The sequence below is a fragment of the Polypterus senegalus genome, chromosome 8 (assembly GCF_016835505.1).
Source record: "Polypterus senegalus isolate Bchr_013 chromosome 8, ASM1683550v1, whole genome shotgun sequence".
Taxonomy (NCBI): Eukaryota; Metazoa; Chordata; class Cladistia; order Polypteriformes; family Polypteridae; genus Polypterus; species Polypterus senegalus.
Window position 1 is genome coordinate 157,240,706 of NC_053161.1, and position 13,424 is coordinate 157,254,129.

Genomic DNA, 13,424 nt, shown 5'->3' on the forward strand with positions numbered 1-13,424 from the left:
CAAGCAAAATTACATCTTTTATAAATACTTTATCATTATTTGGAACACATGCATTTCATGTTTGTTTTCCGTGTCTACAACAATCTATGTAAACACATCGTTAAAACAGAAGCATTTTTCATGTTTTAGTAATAATTGACAAAATGTAGACATGAAGTGTATAATGTGTGAAGCCTGAAATCCAAATATCAAATAAACACTTTCACAAAAGGTACAAATATAACAGAACAAGTGCACTTCTATTCAAGAATATAACTGCAGAAAAAGAATCCGTGTTAGGGTGCGACATTCACACCCCTTTGATACGACCGCTTCGGTGGTGCAACGGTATGAACTGTTGACTGGTAGTCAAAACTTCAAGGGTTCGAAACCCGGACGAGTCTGTTTTGAGAAGTGAGCTGCTGTTATTCTTACTCTTTTAGAATAAAAACATACATTTGATTTGAGTCTGTAACAGCCAATGTAAATTTATGATACTTGTAAAGGTTAGGTTTGTTTTTTTTTTTAATTCAGTTTTATTCTCTCAGTTGTGTTCACGTGTACATATACAAAGTACAGCACGTCTTTATGTGAAAACAGCAGTGTTTGGGATCTTGAACGTTTTGCAGCTTTTTTTGTGTTTTGCGCCCAGTCAATTTAATATTCTCTACATCTGAATGTACAATTGAGCATCTAGGGTGTGGTATAGGACCGACGCTGAATACCAACAAGTAGTGTCATTGCATCCCTAATAATTATGCACCCATTTCAAATTATTTTTTTTCTCTCTAGAGTCTTCATTCTCTATCCATTACAATTTGTTTGAGAAGTTCCAATTTGACTTGATTGATCCCCCAACAGAAAGAATACAAACTTGTGTTCAAAATCAAATACTGCTCTTTTCTGATGAAGAAAATGCTGCAGTAATTCTGTTTTCATAGATGTAAGCACAGCCTTTAACACCTTTGACCACTCTATTCTGTTATATGACATATAATGGAAAATTATGTTGAGCTTCCAGGCACTGTCCTCACATGGTTTAGTGAATAAATCTTGGTGCATACAGAAATATGCAAAGAGTACCCCATCATTACATTCAGACGTTAAATATGGTGTCCCACAGGGCTCAGTACTTGCATCTTTGCTGTTAAGTCCTAGCAAGAGCAGGTAGAATCTTTAAAAGGGGAGTTGACAATGAGCATTGGGGAAAGATTGCAAACGAGATTAATGTTTGTTCAATGCTATGTGGTGCCATTTTCAATAAATTCTTCTATGTTCTCTCCACAGAGAAAAACAGAAGTCGTCCACAAGCGTCTATAGCTGAAATATAAATGTGAATAATACACCTCAGAATAGTCAAGTAATGGCAAGTGAAGTACTGTGCAGACCAGCATTGCCACTTTAGAGTTTGCTGCTTGGAAGTTGCTGTTTTCATTGTGTGTTGTGTTGTGAACTTTAAATGTATCAACACACAGAATGGAACAGAAAAGAACTGCAGCTCATAATAAACAGCGATGGTTATAACAAACTATTAGCCAATCAGATTGATGAAAAAATTCATTTGGATTGTGATTGGCGGGTGACTGAGCCCTGTCAACCTAAAGTTCATCCATGACTGACCTTAAGCCCCCCACTTGGGTAAGGGGACAAGGGCCATAATTTTGAAAACCAAAGGACCAGTTGTGCCATTGCTTCCCTTGGGCTTCTTTCTCTCTGTCTCTCTCTCTGTCCCTCTAATAATGGGAAGTATTATATGTTCTCAGTAAAATCGCACTAACTCAGTATCCTTTAGGTCATATCCTTTCTCAGTGGGCCAAGGGAAGGCCATCACTCAAGGGAACCACAACATTAGGGCACACAATCCAAGAAAAGAAAGAATTTCATACTAGTACTACCACCCAGGAGTCTCCTTTCAGCATATGCCATGGAGAAGAAAGGAAATGTAGACATTAAGGAAGAAGACGGTGAATTGGAACCTATGCAACATCTGAAAAAGATTATTGACTTTGAGGACGCAAAGGATTGTAAATGGGAACCAATAGTCATTAAAGATGAGTCGGAGTCAACCTCTTTTACCACTGACTTGCAAAAAAATGAATTTGTAAAGCATGTCAAGGTAGAGGACTTTAAATCAGAGTCTGTTTCTCAAGAGTCTCTGTGTCCAGATGAAGAGCTAACTGGAATGGACTTCACAAACCGTAGACCTGGCTCCCTCCAGAATCATGCTGTCCAAGTGAAGACTGAACCTTTGGATTGTGACGTGCAGGAGACTGAAGAAGCTTCATGCTCGAGGTATTCTGGAGAAGGTAAGAGCTAAAAATGCAAAAAAAAAGTTACGTAAAGCTTAATGTGCTGTTCCTGGAATACCGTATATACTTGTGTATAAGTTGGGTCTTGAAACCCGAAAAATTGATCATAAAATCAGACCCTGACTTGTACGTCCGTTCAAAAATACAACACCTAATTATTTATTTATTTTTTTTACATCTTCTTGCTTCCTCCAATCTCGCAGCAGTTTCTCAGACGCATTAAATTTTGTTGCAGCAGTGCAGTTACCAATTTCTTGCGCCACTTCAATGATTTTTAATTTAAAACCAGCTTTGTATTTTCTTCTGATTGAATGCTCCATTGTAGATGAGGGATGCTCTTACGATAAAGGTGTATGAGGGTGTGAGACACACAAAACTGTGCAAACATCACTTCGGAATAGTTTGGACATTACCCTATGGCCACGTAGGCACAATGCATAGGAATAAAAGGCAGTGTGCTCCGTGGTTACTCTCTCAGGTGGGTGTTACCATATCATACTCTCTTGGACTAATAGCGTGAGTTTTCAGCATTCAACTTATACAACTGACATTTTAAAATACCGGAAATTATACGGTAAACTCAAGCCCCGACTTATCTGCAGGAGAACTTAAATGTGAGTATATATGATATATGAAATTCTCTCTCTCTCTTTTCCACAGAAAATAGAAATACCTGCTTGTTTTGATTTGTGAATTCTGAATTAATAGCAAAAGATGTTATGAATGCGTTGCATCGGTTCAAGTTCAACATGTATTTTGGGATACATTTTAATTTATCCCAGCATATTTTCTTTTGTGACCACAGTGCTACACTCTACCAGAATTGCACTGATACAAACACAAGCATGAATGTGGTGTGTTTCACCATGGAGGTTGTTGATGCAGGTACAAGGTAACAACACTAGGCCTAACAGTACTGTCCACCATGGCACACTATAAGAAGAAACCTCCACAAGCACAAAAAATAAAAAAGTTGAATTAAGTGAAATAAACTTGAGTTAAGATTATTTGCCAAAGTCATTAATTGGGCCCTTCCAAATACTACAAAATAGATTAAAAAATTACTGAAATGATTCTAAGACCAATAATAAATAAAAAGAGATCCAGGGACGAAGATTTTATCCCTAACACAAACAGTTATATTAGGGATGTTGCTGACTGGAGGTTTTGTTTTCATCTCTTGTATTATCAACTGGCCATTGTTCAACAATTAACTCATGGACAGTTACTGTATTGCTGGGTGCCATTTTATGTTAATCACTGTGATAGCTGGTGGTGCTATACCAATGCTTAACCTGACACAGACAGACACGGGAGGCACTGATATAAACACAAATGTCCTTTTATTTATTCTTCGCTCATGTGGAACGTCTTCTCCATTACCACGAGCACACAACACAGTCCCCAAGGCACAAAACACACCACAATTCTTCTAGTCCTCTACTCTCTATCTCCACCACTCCTCTCCGGCAAGATTCATCCACTACCACCCGATTCTGGCCCTTGGAATAGTGTCTGCTGGTCCCTTATATACAAGTGCTCCAGGTGCTCGTTGACCTACTTCCGGGTGTGGTGGACGCCCTAGCGGCGCCCCCCGGATCCCAACACGGCTGTAACGAACTCCAATTCCCATGAAGCCCTCAAAAAGTCCAAGGCTAGCGTTCCGGGAGTGGGGGGTGAGGGGGCTGATGCTCTCCTAGTCCTTCCAAGGCAGAAGTGTCCCAGCCATCCATGACAGTAGTATAAAAAAATCACCATTATCCTTATGAAAATCTTTTTGACAGGTGTATATCCTGCCCCAGATACCACACTCCTTACCCCCCGGTATTTCTGGTACCCACCTGATTTGGCCGCGTTAATGGAAGTTCCACCCTCTGGTCTGTACCTGTTGTCGGGTGGTTTGACAGGCATCGGGCATCTTGTAAGATGTCCGAAATGAATTGGTCGGCCAATCTTGGCCAAGGTCCTAAAAATGGGCTGGTCAGTAAGCCGAGGCTGACCACCGGGGACCTATAAGATGTCAAAAGGTAAGTCGGCAATGGGGCAGACAATGCATCCTACTCCTAAATGTGTGCAGCGCCTGTATGTCAGACCAAGAGAGAGGATATACAAGAAGGCTTTAGAAAGAATCTATTACACACCCAAGGAACCTGGCAGTTTTGGTGGTATTAACAGCTTCTTGACAAATGTATCAAGTCGTGGGGAAAATGTCAAGCAAAAAAACGTGTTGGAATGGATGAGTGAACAATATACTTACAGTGTGCACAAACCAGCAGGGCCGAGAATCGAGAGAAACAGAACAATTGTTTCAATGGTTGATAACCAGTGGCAAGTAGATTTGGTAGAGAAGCCTTACTACTCAAAATTCAATAATGGATATAAATTTATCCTCCTGTGTATCGATGTGCTCTCAAAATATGCTTGGGCTGTGCCATTAAAGGTCAAGACATGGAAAGAAGTTTCATGGGGTTTTAGTAGAGTTCCTAAGAAGCTACAGACATACAGAAGCTATTCCTACTAGGGGGGGAAATGAATGTACAGGGGGTCCTCGGGTTACAACATCTCGACATACAACGTTTCAAGTTTACAACTCCCATAAAAACTTTAAGAAAAGTGAGACGTGAGATGGAATAAAGGTAAGGATTTTTTTTTACACTCATTTTTTCTATTACTACAGTACAGTGTACAGTAAATTATATTTGTCCTTTTCCTGTTGCTTAGTTGTGTTATGTTCTAGATTATGATTTTGCAAATGTGTTAGGATAGGTAAGTGACTTAGGCTAGGGTGTGTTTCGACTTACATCAACATCCGGGTGACATGACTATTGTAGGAACAGAACCGTGTTGTAACCTGAGGACCCCTGTATAGCACACAGTGTGTAACTCTGAAAGCGAAGACTATGTTTTAATTGCTGTGTTTGGAATTTTGCTTCAATAAACTTGTTGTTTTAAGGCACCTTGGTATCTTTTTTTCTCTCCTTTATGAATCATTTTCTAATAGATGGGTTGGGTAAGATCATGAGGTAAAGGTGCAAACTGTGTGTGTCCATGAATCATTCAATAAATTTATTGTTTTTAAGACACCATGGCATCTTTAACTTTATGATTTGCTTTATAAAGGGTATGGTTTGTTAGATAGGTGAGGTAATAGGGTGCCCATGGTGTGTTTGGGCTGCACTGCCAGGTTCCTTAGGTGTGTAATAGATTCTCTCTAAAACCATCTTGTACATCCTCTCTCTGGGTCTGTCACTCATGCTCTCTCTTGTTTTCTAATTCATTAGTGTAAATTGTGCTTCCTAAGTGAAGGAATTGAATGTTTATGGGTAAATCAGTTCCACCAATGTCACTTCCCAGTCTCTGGACAGTTCTATTGTCTTGGCTAGCTGAACGGTGAATGGTGCTATCATGATGTTGGGAAAAGTCTGGGCTGATGAATTACTTGGCAGTATTCCATAAAATCCATTTCTGACTTTAGACATTTTTTCTTGCTTTCTCAACTCCTTATGTCTTTCACTTCTGAACCCTTGACCCAACTGTTAAATTTCGTGTCCCAACCAAGCCATTTTACCAATACATGCTTGTTTCTACCACGCCCATGAGTGGCCAGAATTTTCTGGATGCGGTACACCTTGTTAGCATTGGGGTTTATTTTCTTGTTACTCTTCTGCATAAAATGTCCCTTGAATTTCATCACCTGCATAATGTTTTAGTTTATATACAGGTTTGAGTCATTTAAAGCAGTCCACAATAATAAATATTTCATCTGTAAATGACTGCTCATAGCCTTTTTCGAATACACCTTTTAATTTTGAAACTCTGACATGATCACCTATTTTCAAAGTGCATGGAGTAACGGAGTAAATTTTCTTTGCACGGCCCTGCCATAGACTGTTTTCCAAACACTCAGAACATTTTCTGGAGTCACATCTACAGGTCTTGTTTTAATTTTGTTGTGAAAACTATGGTTATAACTCTGCGGAAAGTCTTACAGGACATCTATATAGAGAAAAGTATTTGCATATGTAAAAGGTTTCCACATTATTAAATCTTTCTACTATGCTGGCCTTTACATCACTGTTGATGACAAAATGTACAATATTGTTCTGTTTTAGTAGTTTTTGTACCAATGTGTTATGAAATTATTTGCCTTGGTCTGTCTGTAGCTTCTTAGGAACTCTACCCTGTGTAAAGATCAAATTAAAACCCCAAGAAACTTCTTTCCCTGTCTTGGCCTTTAATGGCACAGCCCAAGCATATTTTGAGAGCACATCGATACACTTAAAGATAAATTTATATCCATCATTGAATTTTGAGTAATAAGTCTTCTCTACCAAATCTGCTTGCCACTGGTCATTGACCGTTGAAACAATTGCTCTGTTTCTTTTGAATCTCAGCCATGATGGTTTGTGCACACTGTAAGTATATTGTTCACTCATCCATTCCAACATGTTTTTTTGCTTGACATTTTCTCCACGACTTGATACGAAGAAATTAAGCATAGCGAAACCTGATATGAACATGCCTTGCACGCAATGGAAAAAACATACAAAAAATACAAATATAATTTTATTTAGCTGGATGGGATCCAGTTGCACACATCTGCATTGTTCAGTTTAGAGTTGGCAGTAGAACATTCCTGTATGTCTTTGGGTCAGGATGGGAGTCTGGACAGAGAATCAGGAGATTGGGAGAAAAACAAAAATAATGAGAATTTGATGGTGGAAAACGCTTGCTGTCTTGAGTTTTCAGTGAGTCAGTATGTCTTGGTTTGTTTCGTCAATAAAATAATGTCAATGGGGGTTAAATTTATTCCTACAGGAATAACCTGAATGAACCTATTGTTCAATTAGTGATTATCTCTTGTCTTTCTGAAATTCTTATACTTACATGAAATTTTGCATTTGTTTTTCTGCAGATTTACAAGAAAGTGGCACTTTCTTCCCATCTTCATTTCCTGATACTGCTCTTCACTCTAGACCACAGCAAAATGAATGCTTGAACAAACTGACATCAGAAACGGAGAGTTTGATTCCCACCTCTTTGGCAGATATGAAGTTAACAAGTATAAATTCAAGCAACACTCAAGAGCGGGTGCATGATACAAATTCAGCTGCATTGTTCGTCCGCCAAGAGCATACTAAAACTTCTACACAAAAATCTAGAACCAAGCAAAAGAAGAGTCGTACACAACGGAAGCCTTTTTGCTGTACTGATTGTGGAAAACATTTTTCCCACAAATGCCATCTTCAAGCCCATATAAGAATTCACACTGGAGTAAAGCCATATTGCTGTTCTCAATGTGGCAAACGATTCTCACAACTAGGTCACCTTCAGAAACACACAAGTATTCATACTAGAGAGAACAGATTTTCCTGTTCTGAATGTGGTGACCAATTCTTCGATAAACGCAGTCTTCATTCACACACGAGAGTTCACACTGGAGGAAATCCATACCGTTGTTCTGAGTGTGGGAAACAATTCAGCAAGAGTAGTCATCTTCAAACCCACACACTAATTCACACTGGAGGGAAACCATATTGCTGTTTTGACTGTGGCAAACGATTCTCACAAATAAGCAACCTTCAGACTCACATGAGAATTCATACTGGAGAAAAACCCTTTTGCTGTTCTGAATGTGGGAAACAGTTTGCTAAAAAACGCAATCTTAAGTTACACACAACAATTCACTCTGGAGATAAGTTATACAGCTGTTCTGAGTGTGGGAAACAATTCACTACCAGTGATAATCTTCAGATTCACAGAAGAATTCACACTGGGGAGAAACCATATTGCTGTTCTGATTGTGGCAAACGATTCTGCACCAGTAGCAGTTTTCAGACCCACAAAAGAATTCATACTGGAGAGAAGCCATATTGCTGTTCTGATTGTGGTAAACATTTCAACACTAGTAGCAGTCTTCAAAGACACACAAGAATTCACACTGGAGAAAAACCGTTTTGCTGTTCTGAATGTGGAAAACAGTTCACCATCCGTAGTGATCTTCACAGGCACACAAGAATTCACAGTGGAGAGAATTCACACTCGAAAGGCCTGATGGATTAAGGGTAAAGAAGGAAGGAAGAAGTGAAATGTAACCCTCCTAACTACTTGAGTTTTGATGGGTACCTTCACGTTGTGGGCTTCACTGTGTAAGATCCACACCAAGTCTCATCAGGGTAGAACTACTTTAAAAGTATGAGAAGGATCCACAAAAGTAATCCATACTGGTGGCACAACTCCCAAAAAGGTGCCCACCACCTTCCTTGGCACTTATGCAGTCATCAGCTAAATTAAGAAAGAAAAAAAAAAAAGAAACTTCCAAGTTCAAAGCTGTGGAATGTCCTCAAAGGCAGCTTATTTTCAAATGAATAAAAAATTGAAGGCATGCAAGTACAGCAGACTGAAAGTGACAACAAACACCTATGTGCCACACACATTGCCCACAAAAGAAGGTGGCTTTAAATATTTAGGGAGCAGAGTGACCAGAAAGAGAAACATCAATAACATGAACAGAAACCTGCATTTACAAAAGAATAAGGCAACTAAAGAAGGTACTCTGAGAAAAAGACCCCATCAACAGAGGACAAAGAAATCCAGGGAATCAAAGATCTCCAGGGCCTGATTGATAAAAGACAAGAACACCGAAATCAATCCAAGAAAGAAATTACTGAGACTCTTCTATTTCTTTCGGCTGCTTCCGTTAGGGGTTGCCACAGCGGATCATCTGTCCGCATATGGATTTGACAAAATTTTACACCGGATGCGTTTCCTGACGTAACCCTCCCCATTTATCCGGGCTTGGGACCAGCACAAAGAAGCACACTGGTTTGTGCACCCTCTGTGGCTGGGTTAAAGAAGTTACTGAGAATATCATTAAGAACATACAACACCGTATTATATCTAAGGTCAGCTAGGCCTCACCTGAAATAAGGCAGTACCAAAAGAACATCATGGATAGAACACCAAGACTTGATATGCCTTATTAATCTCCAATGGGAAATTGTCTTTTTGTATGACCTTTGGAGGTCAGTGTGCAGGGTCAGATCTCGTACTGCACAGCAAAATTCATAATCTGTAAAGTAACAGTGCAGGAGAATATCAAAGTGAGGAGAAATCAAAGAAACTATTCTCTACCACTGAATAAATAAATCAAAGAAGTTTTTAAGAATTGAAATTTGGTAGTGTCACTAATCAAGGCAAAATAAAAGACACAAGGTCCTAGGTAAAATGTAACTTAGCTGTGCTATCTATGACTAGCCAGAGAACAGCCTAAACTACTGCACACCAATTACAATGTCAAAGTTGGTGGTGCATCCTAAAACTAAACATCCCATGATCTGAAGGAGGTATGTGCACACCAAAATTCATGGGACTACAGATACACCTAATATATTCCCCAGGCCAATGTCTACAGAAAGTATTTCACTACAAAGTGAAACATATCAAGCAACCTCAATTATAAAGGTTGTTCAGACATCGAGAAGAAAGTAAATTTTAATGGGAATTCACCCACCTCATTCTCAGACAGCAACAGTACAACAGCCTGGATGGCAAACATGGGATTTCAGAAGGCTTGACTCACAGAAAAGGAAAAAACTGAAAAGATGAAAAATACTGGATGATGAAAGTATGGAGAGTTCCTGCTCCAGTCTCACCTGGATGTGCAGTTAAACCTGCGGATTACTTGGAAGATACAAACTGAGACCTAATCGTGGTCACAGAATAGCAGCCTGCTCACAAGGCGGTTCAAGGCCACAGTTAAAAAATAAATTCTAAAACACACACGTACTTAGAAAAGCAGAAACGGCACCATCGGCACAGAGCAAAGTGTTCCAGAAAATGAAAACCCACTGGGCACACATCAAGACAGACAAGTGAGGAGAACTCCACAGGCGAGAGAAGCTGCAGAAGATAGGAGAGTCAGGTGGAACAGACGTGTGTATCGATCTCACCCAAGAACGCCAGAGTGGCTGGATATTAAACCTGTCTCTTCTATAGAGTTCTGTGTATCTTCTCAGTTTCATTAGTTTACATTACAACATGCCAAATGCACCTCCCCTGCTGTAGACCAGGACTTCTCAAAGTCGGTCCTGGGGGCCCACTGTGGCTTCAGGTTTTTGTTCCAACCAGCTTCATAATCGGTGATAATACCTGATAACACTGAGCTCATTTAATTAGCTGGGGTTTTTTCTTTTCTTATTCTACATTAAGAAAGCACAGAGGCATGATTTATACATTTATTATAAGACATTTAGACATTTTTGCTGTAGATTTAAATGCTTAACTCTCTCTTGTTTATTTTATTACATTTTGCCCTTTCTCTGTGCAGTTTTCCCCTACTTATTGTATCTAAATAATGACGATTAAAAACAAGCAGAGCAGACACACTGGCAAACACTGAATCATGAAAGGCTGCAACTACTTTAGTGTCAGACCCACTAATTAGAAAACAATGGATTAATTAAACAATTAGAACACCCAGAAAAACAGAATGAACATCAAGATGAAAATATCGCTAAAAAAAAAAAAAAAAAAAACATTATTCCCAATTATCTGCTTGGCACTTTTTTTTTATTTTTTACAAAACTAATTTCTATATTGTTCTAAAAAACATGGAACTTGGAAAATAACAGTTCACTTAATTAGCCCAGGAGTCCAATTGAAAGCAGAAGCGGGTTGGAAGAAAAACCCGCAGCCTCAGGGGGTCCCCAGAACTGACGTTGAGAGCCCCTGCTGTAGCCGAACTTCTAGTGACCTTGCAGGGAAATGCCCACTCTGATGTTGTCCTCCTCGCCAGCTTTATTGTTACCAAACATTTATGATTACCTGTCAGTGATAATGATACCTGTACATTAGTGTAATCTGTCTATAGCTTGTACACAGGTATACGTTTACTTATGGGTGAACGTTTTTTCACTTTTTGTAGGAGAATTAAGGAGGATCTAGATTAGGATTGGTCTTCAAATGTGAAAAGTATAAAGTGATGTTTACTACTTCAATCTGTTGTGTTTACTTTAGTACTAGGTTGTTGTACCATGTTGGCCATTATGGATGTAATGAGAAGTTAAGCAAAATGGCCCCTGTGATTGGCTAACTGAACAGAATACAATATGCAAGCTTTCAAGGCAACTCAGGCCCCTTCTTCAGGTAAGATGTAATCACTTGTAATCTTGTGTACAGAAGTGTGTTTGATTTTTAATTGTCATTTTTGCTTCTCTATCTCAAAGAAGAAAAAAAAACCTGATGAGAGCTAACCAGTCTTGTGATTGTGAAGCTCACACCAAAGATCACTTCAAGTGAAAATCCAGAGCTGATAGATGGGCAATGAGCAGTCTGTTCAAGTGAGCTGCTACAAAACAGGTTTAACTACAGCTTTTATAACTTCTAACACAAATCTTAAATGAGGTTAGTAGTCGACACTGCTGACTGGTTTTCTACAGTCTGAGGGTAGTGGATGGCTGCATATGCATTTGTCCACTTGTTATGGACCACCAGGGTTTGCACTGCTCCCCAAACCCCGACACGGACAAGCTGAGACATGAGGCTTGCCAGACGACACACCACTTTATTTAACTGGGGGAGTATTTATCTTTTGCTCCCCACTACACAGCACAGTACAGAAAGCACCAAACATATATAACAGTGCTTTTCTTCCTCTTTCTTTCCCTCTTATCTCCTCTGTTGCCCCCGCTCCTCCTCCTGACTCTGCCTCTCTGACTGATGGTGAAGCGGCTCCTTTTACAGTGCACACCCAGAAGTGCCCCAGGTGTTTCATGACACTTGCACTTCCAGGTGTGGTGGAAGGGGTGCTCCAAAGCAGGGGTCGCCAAGTCCAATCCTGCAGGACCACCGTGGCTGCAGGTTTTCATTCTAACCCTTTTTATAATGAGTGCCTTGTGTGTACTGCTATTTAACTTCTTGTGAATTCATTTTAATTGATTTGCTCTCTTGAATTTCTTCATCATTTCTCTGATTCGCTTCATTTATTTCCTTAAATGGCACCCAAACAGAAGACCAACTAATTCAGGGCCTCAAACTCCAACTGGTTGCTTAATGAGGTGCCGATTCTTGTTCTTAATTAAACCCGTTCTTTAATCCTGTGGCTTGTTGTTTCTCTCGTGGTGCATTAGCAGACATTTCTGAAATTGTTGATTTTCTCTTTCTAAGAGCACTGTTAAAATGATTTGGGGGACCAAAGAAGGTAGACATTCCTGAGACCTTCACCTTTCTTTATTTTCAGATATTGTATGATGGACACCAGTTGTTTTGGCTCATTTTGTATCTCCTTATTGTTTGGCTGCTAATTAAGGAAAAAGGAAGGAAAGGAAAAGGAAACAAGGGGTCTGAGTCTTTAAAAGCAATTCAATTAAAATTAGTTCAAAAGAAGTTAATTAGCAGTAAAAACAGGTCACTCATGAAGAAAAGGGTTAGAATGAAAACTTGCAGCCACGGTGGTCCTCTTGGACTAGAGTTGGTGACTCCTGCCCCAAAAGGTTCAGCTGTAGCTGCAGCACCCTCTGGTGGCACCCACGGAGCCCAATAGAGCTGCTCCATACTACAACTCCCAACATACCCTGCCGGGCCCATGGTGCAGTAGTGTCTCGGGGAGGATACTGTCCCAAAGAGATTCTCTCCCTCGGTCCTGGCCATCCGTCACATTATTTATTTATTTATTCATTTATTGATTGGTCGGTAGTGTTGGTTTTCTGTGCGTATCACATTGTCTGCAGAGCACCAATTACATAACATGTACCAGGGGTCTGGTGGGGTTTACTGTGAACTTGACTGTGTGATCAGTGCTTCTTTGAAGGGATGACAAGTACTTGCATACCGGCCTATTTTTGCATTATATCAAAATTCAAAACTATTCAATACTGAACATATCAATCAGTAGCAGACCAAGTACATAATATATTGTGGGCTTTTGGTCTAGTGATTCAATCTAAACATGGAAGCATCAGGTAATTGGAATGAACTCGGCAGATTAGAACTAATGGCCACCACACTTCTTGACCTGCACATTCCATGGCAAACTGTTGCGTGTACAGTGCTAATAAAATGCATTGTGATTGTCATTTCCAAACAAAGCCCCAGAGTATAACCTAATAAGGGAAATGTCAAATAGAAAATATTAAT

General features: G+C 39.6%; 1 protein-coding gene across 1 annotated transcript in view; it reads left to right on the top strand.

Moving 5' to 3' along the window:
- Nucleotides 1-13,424, top strand: part of LOC120534640 — a 120,430-nt gene that overhangs the window by 5,850 nt on the left and 101,156 nt on the right. Inside the window, exons 2-3 of the mRNA XM_039762231.1 lie at nt 1,267-2,285; nt 7,204-8,348. Of these exons, the coding sequence (XP_039618165.1) occupies nt 1,904-2,285; nt 7,204-8,348 (1,527 nt within the window). The 5' untranslated portion in view covers nt 1,267-1,903. The remainder of the gene's footprint in view (nt 1-1,266; nt 2,286-7,203; nt 8,349-13,424) is intronic.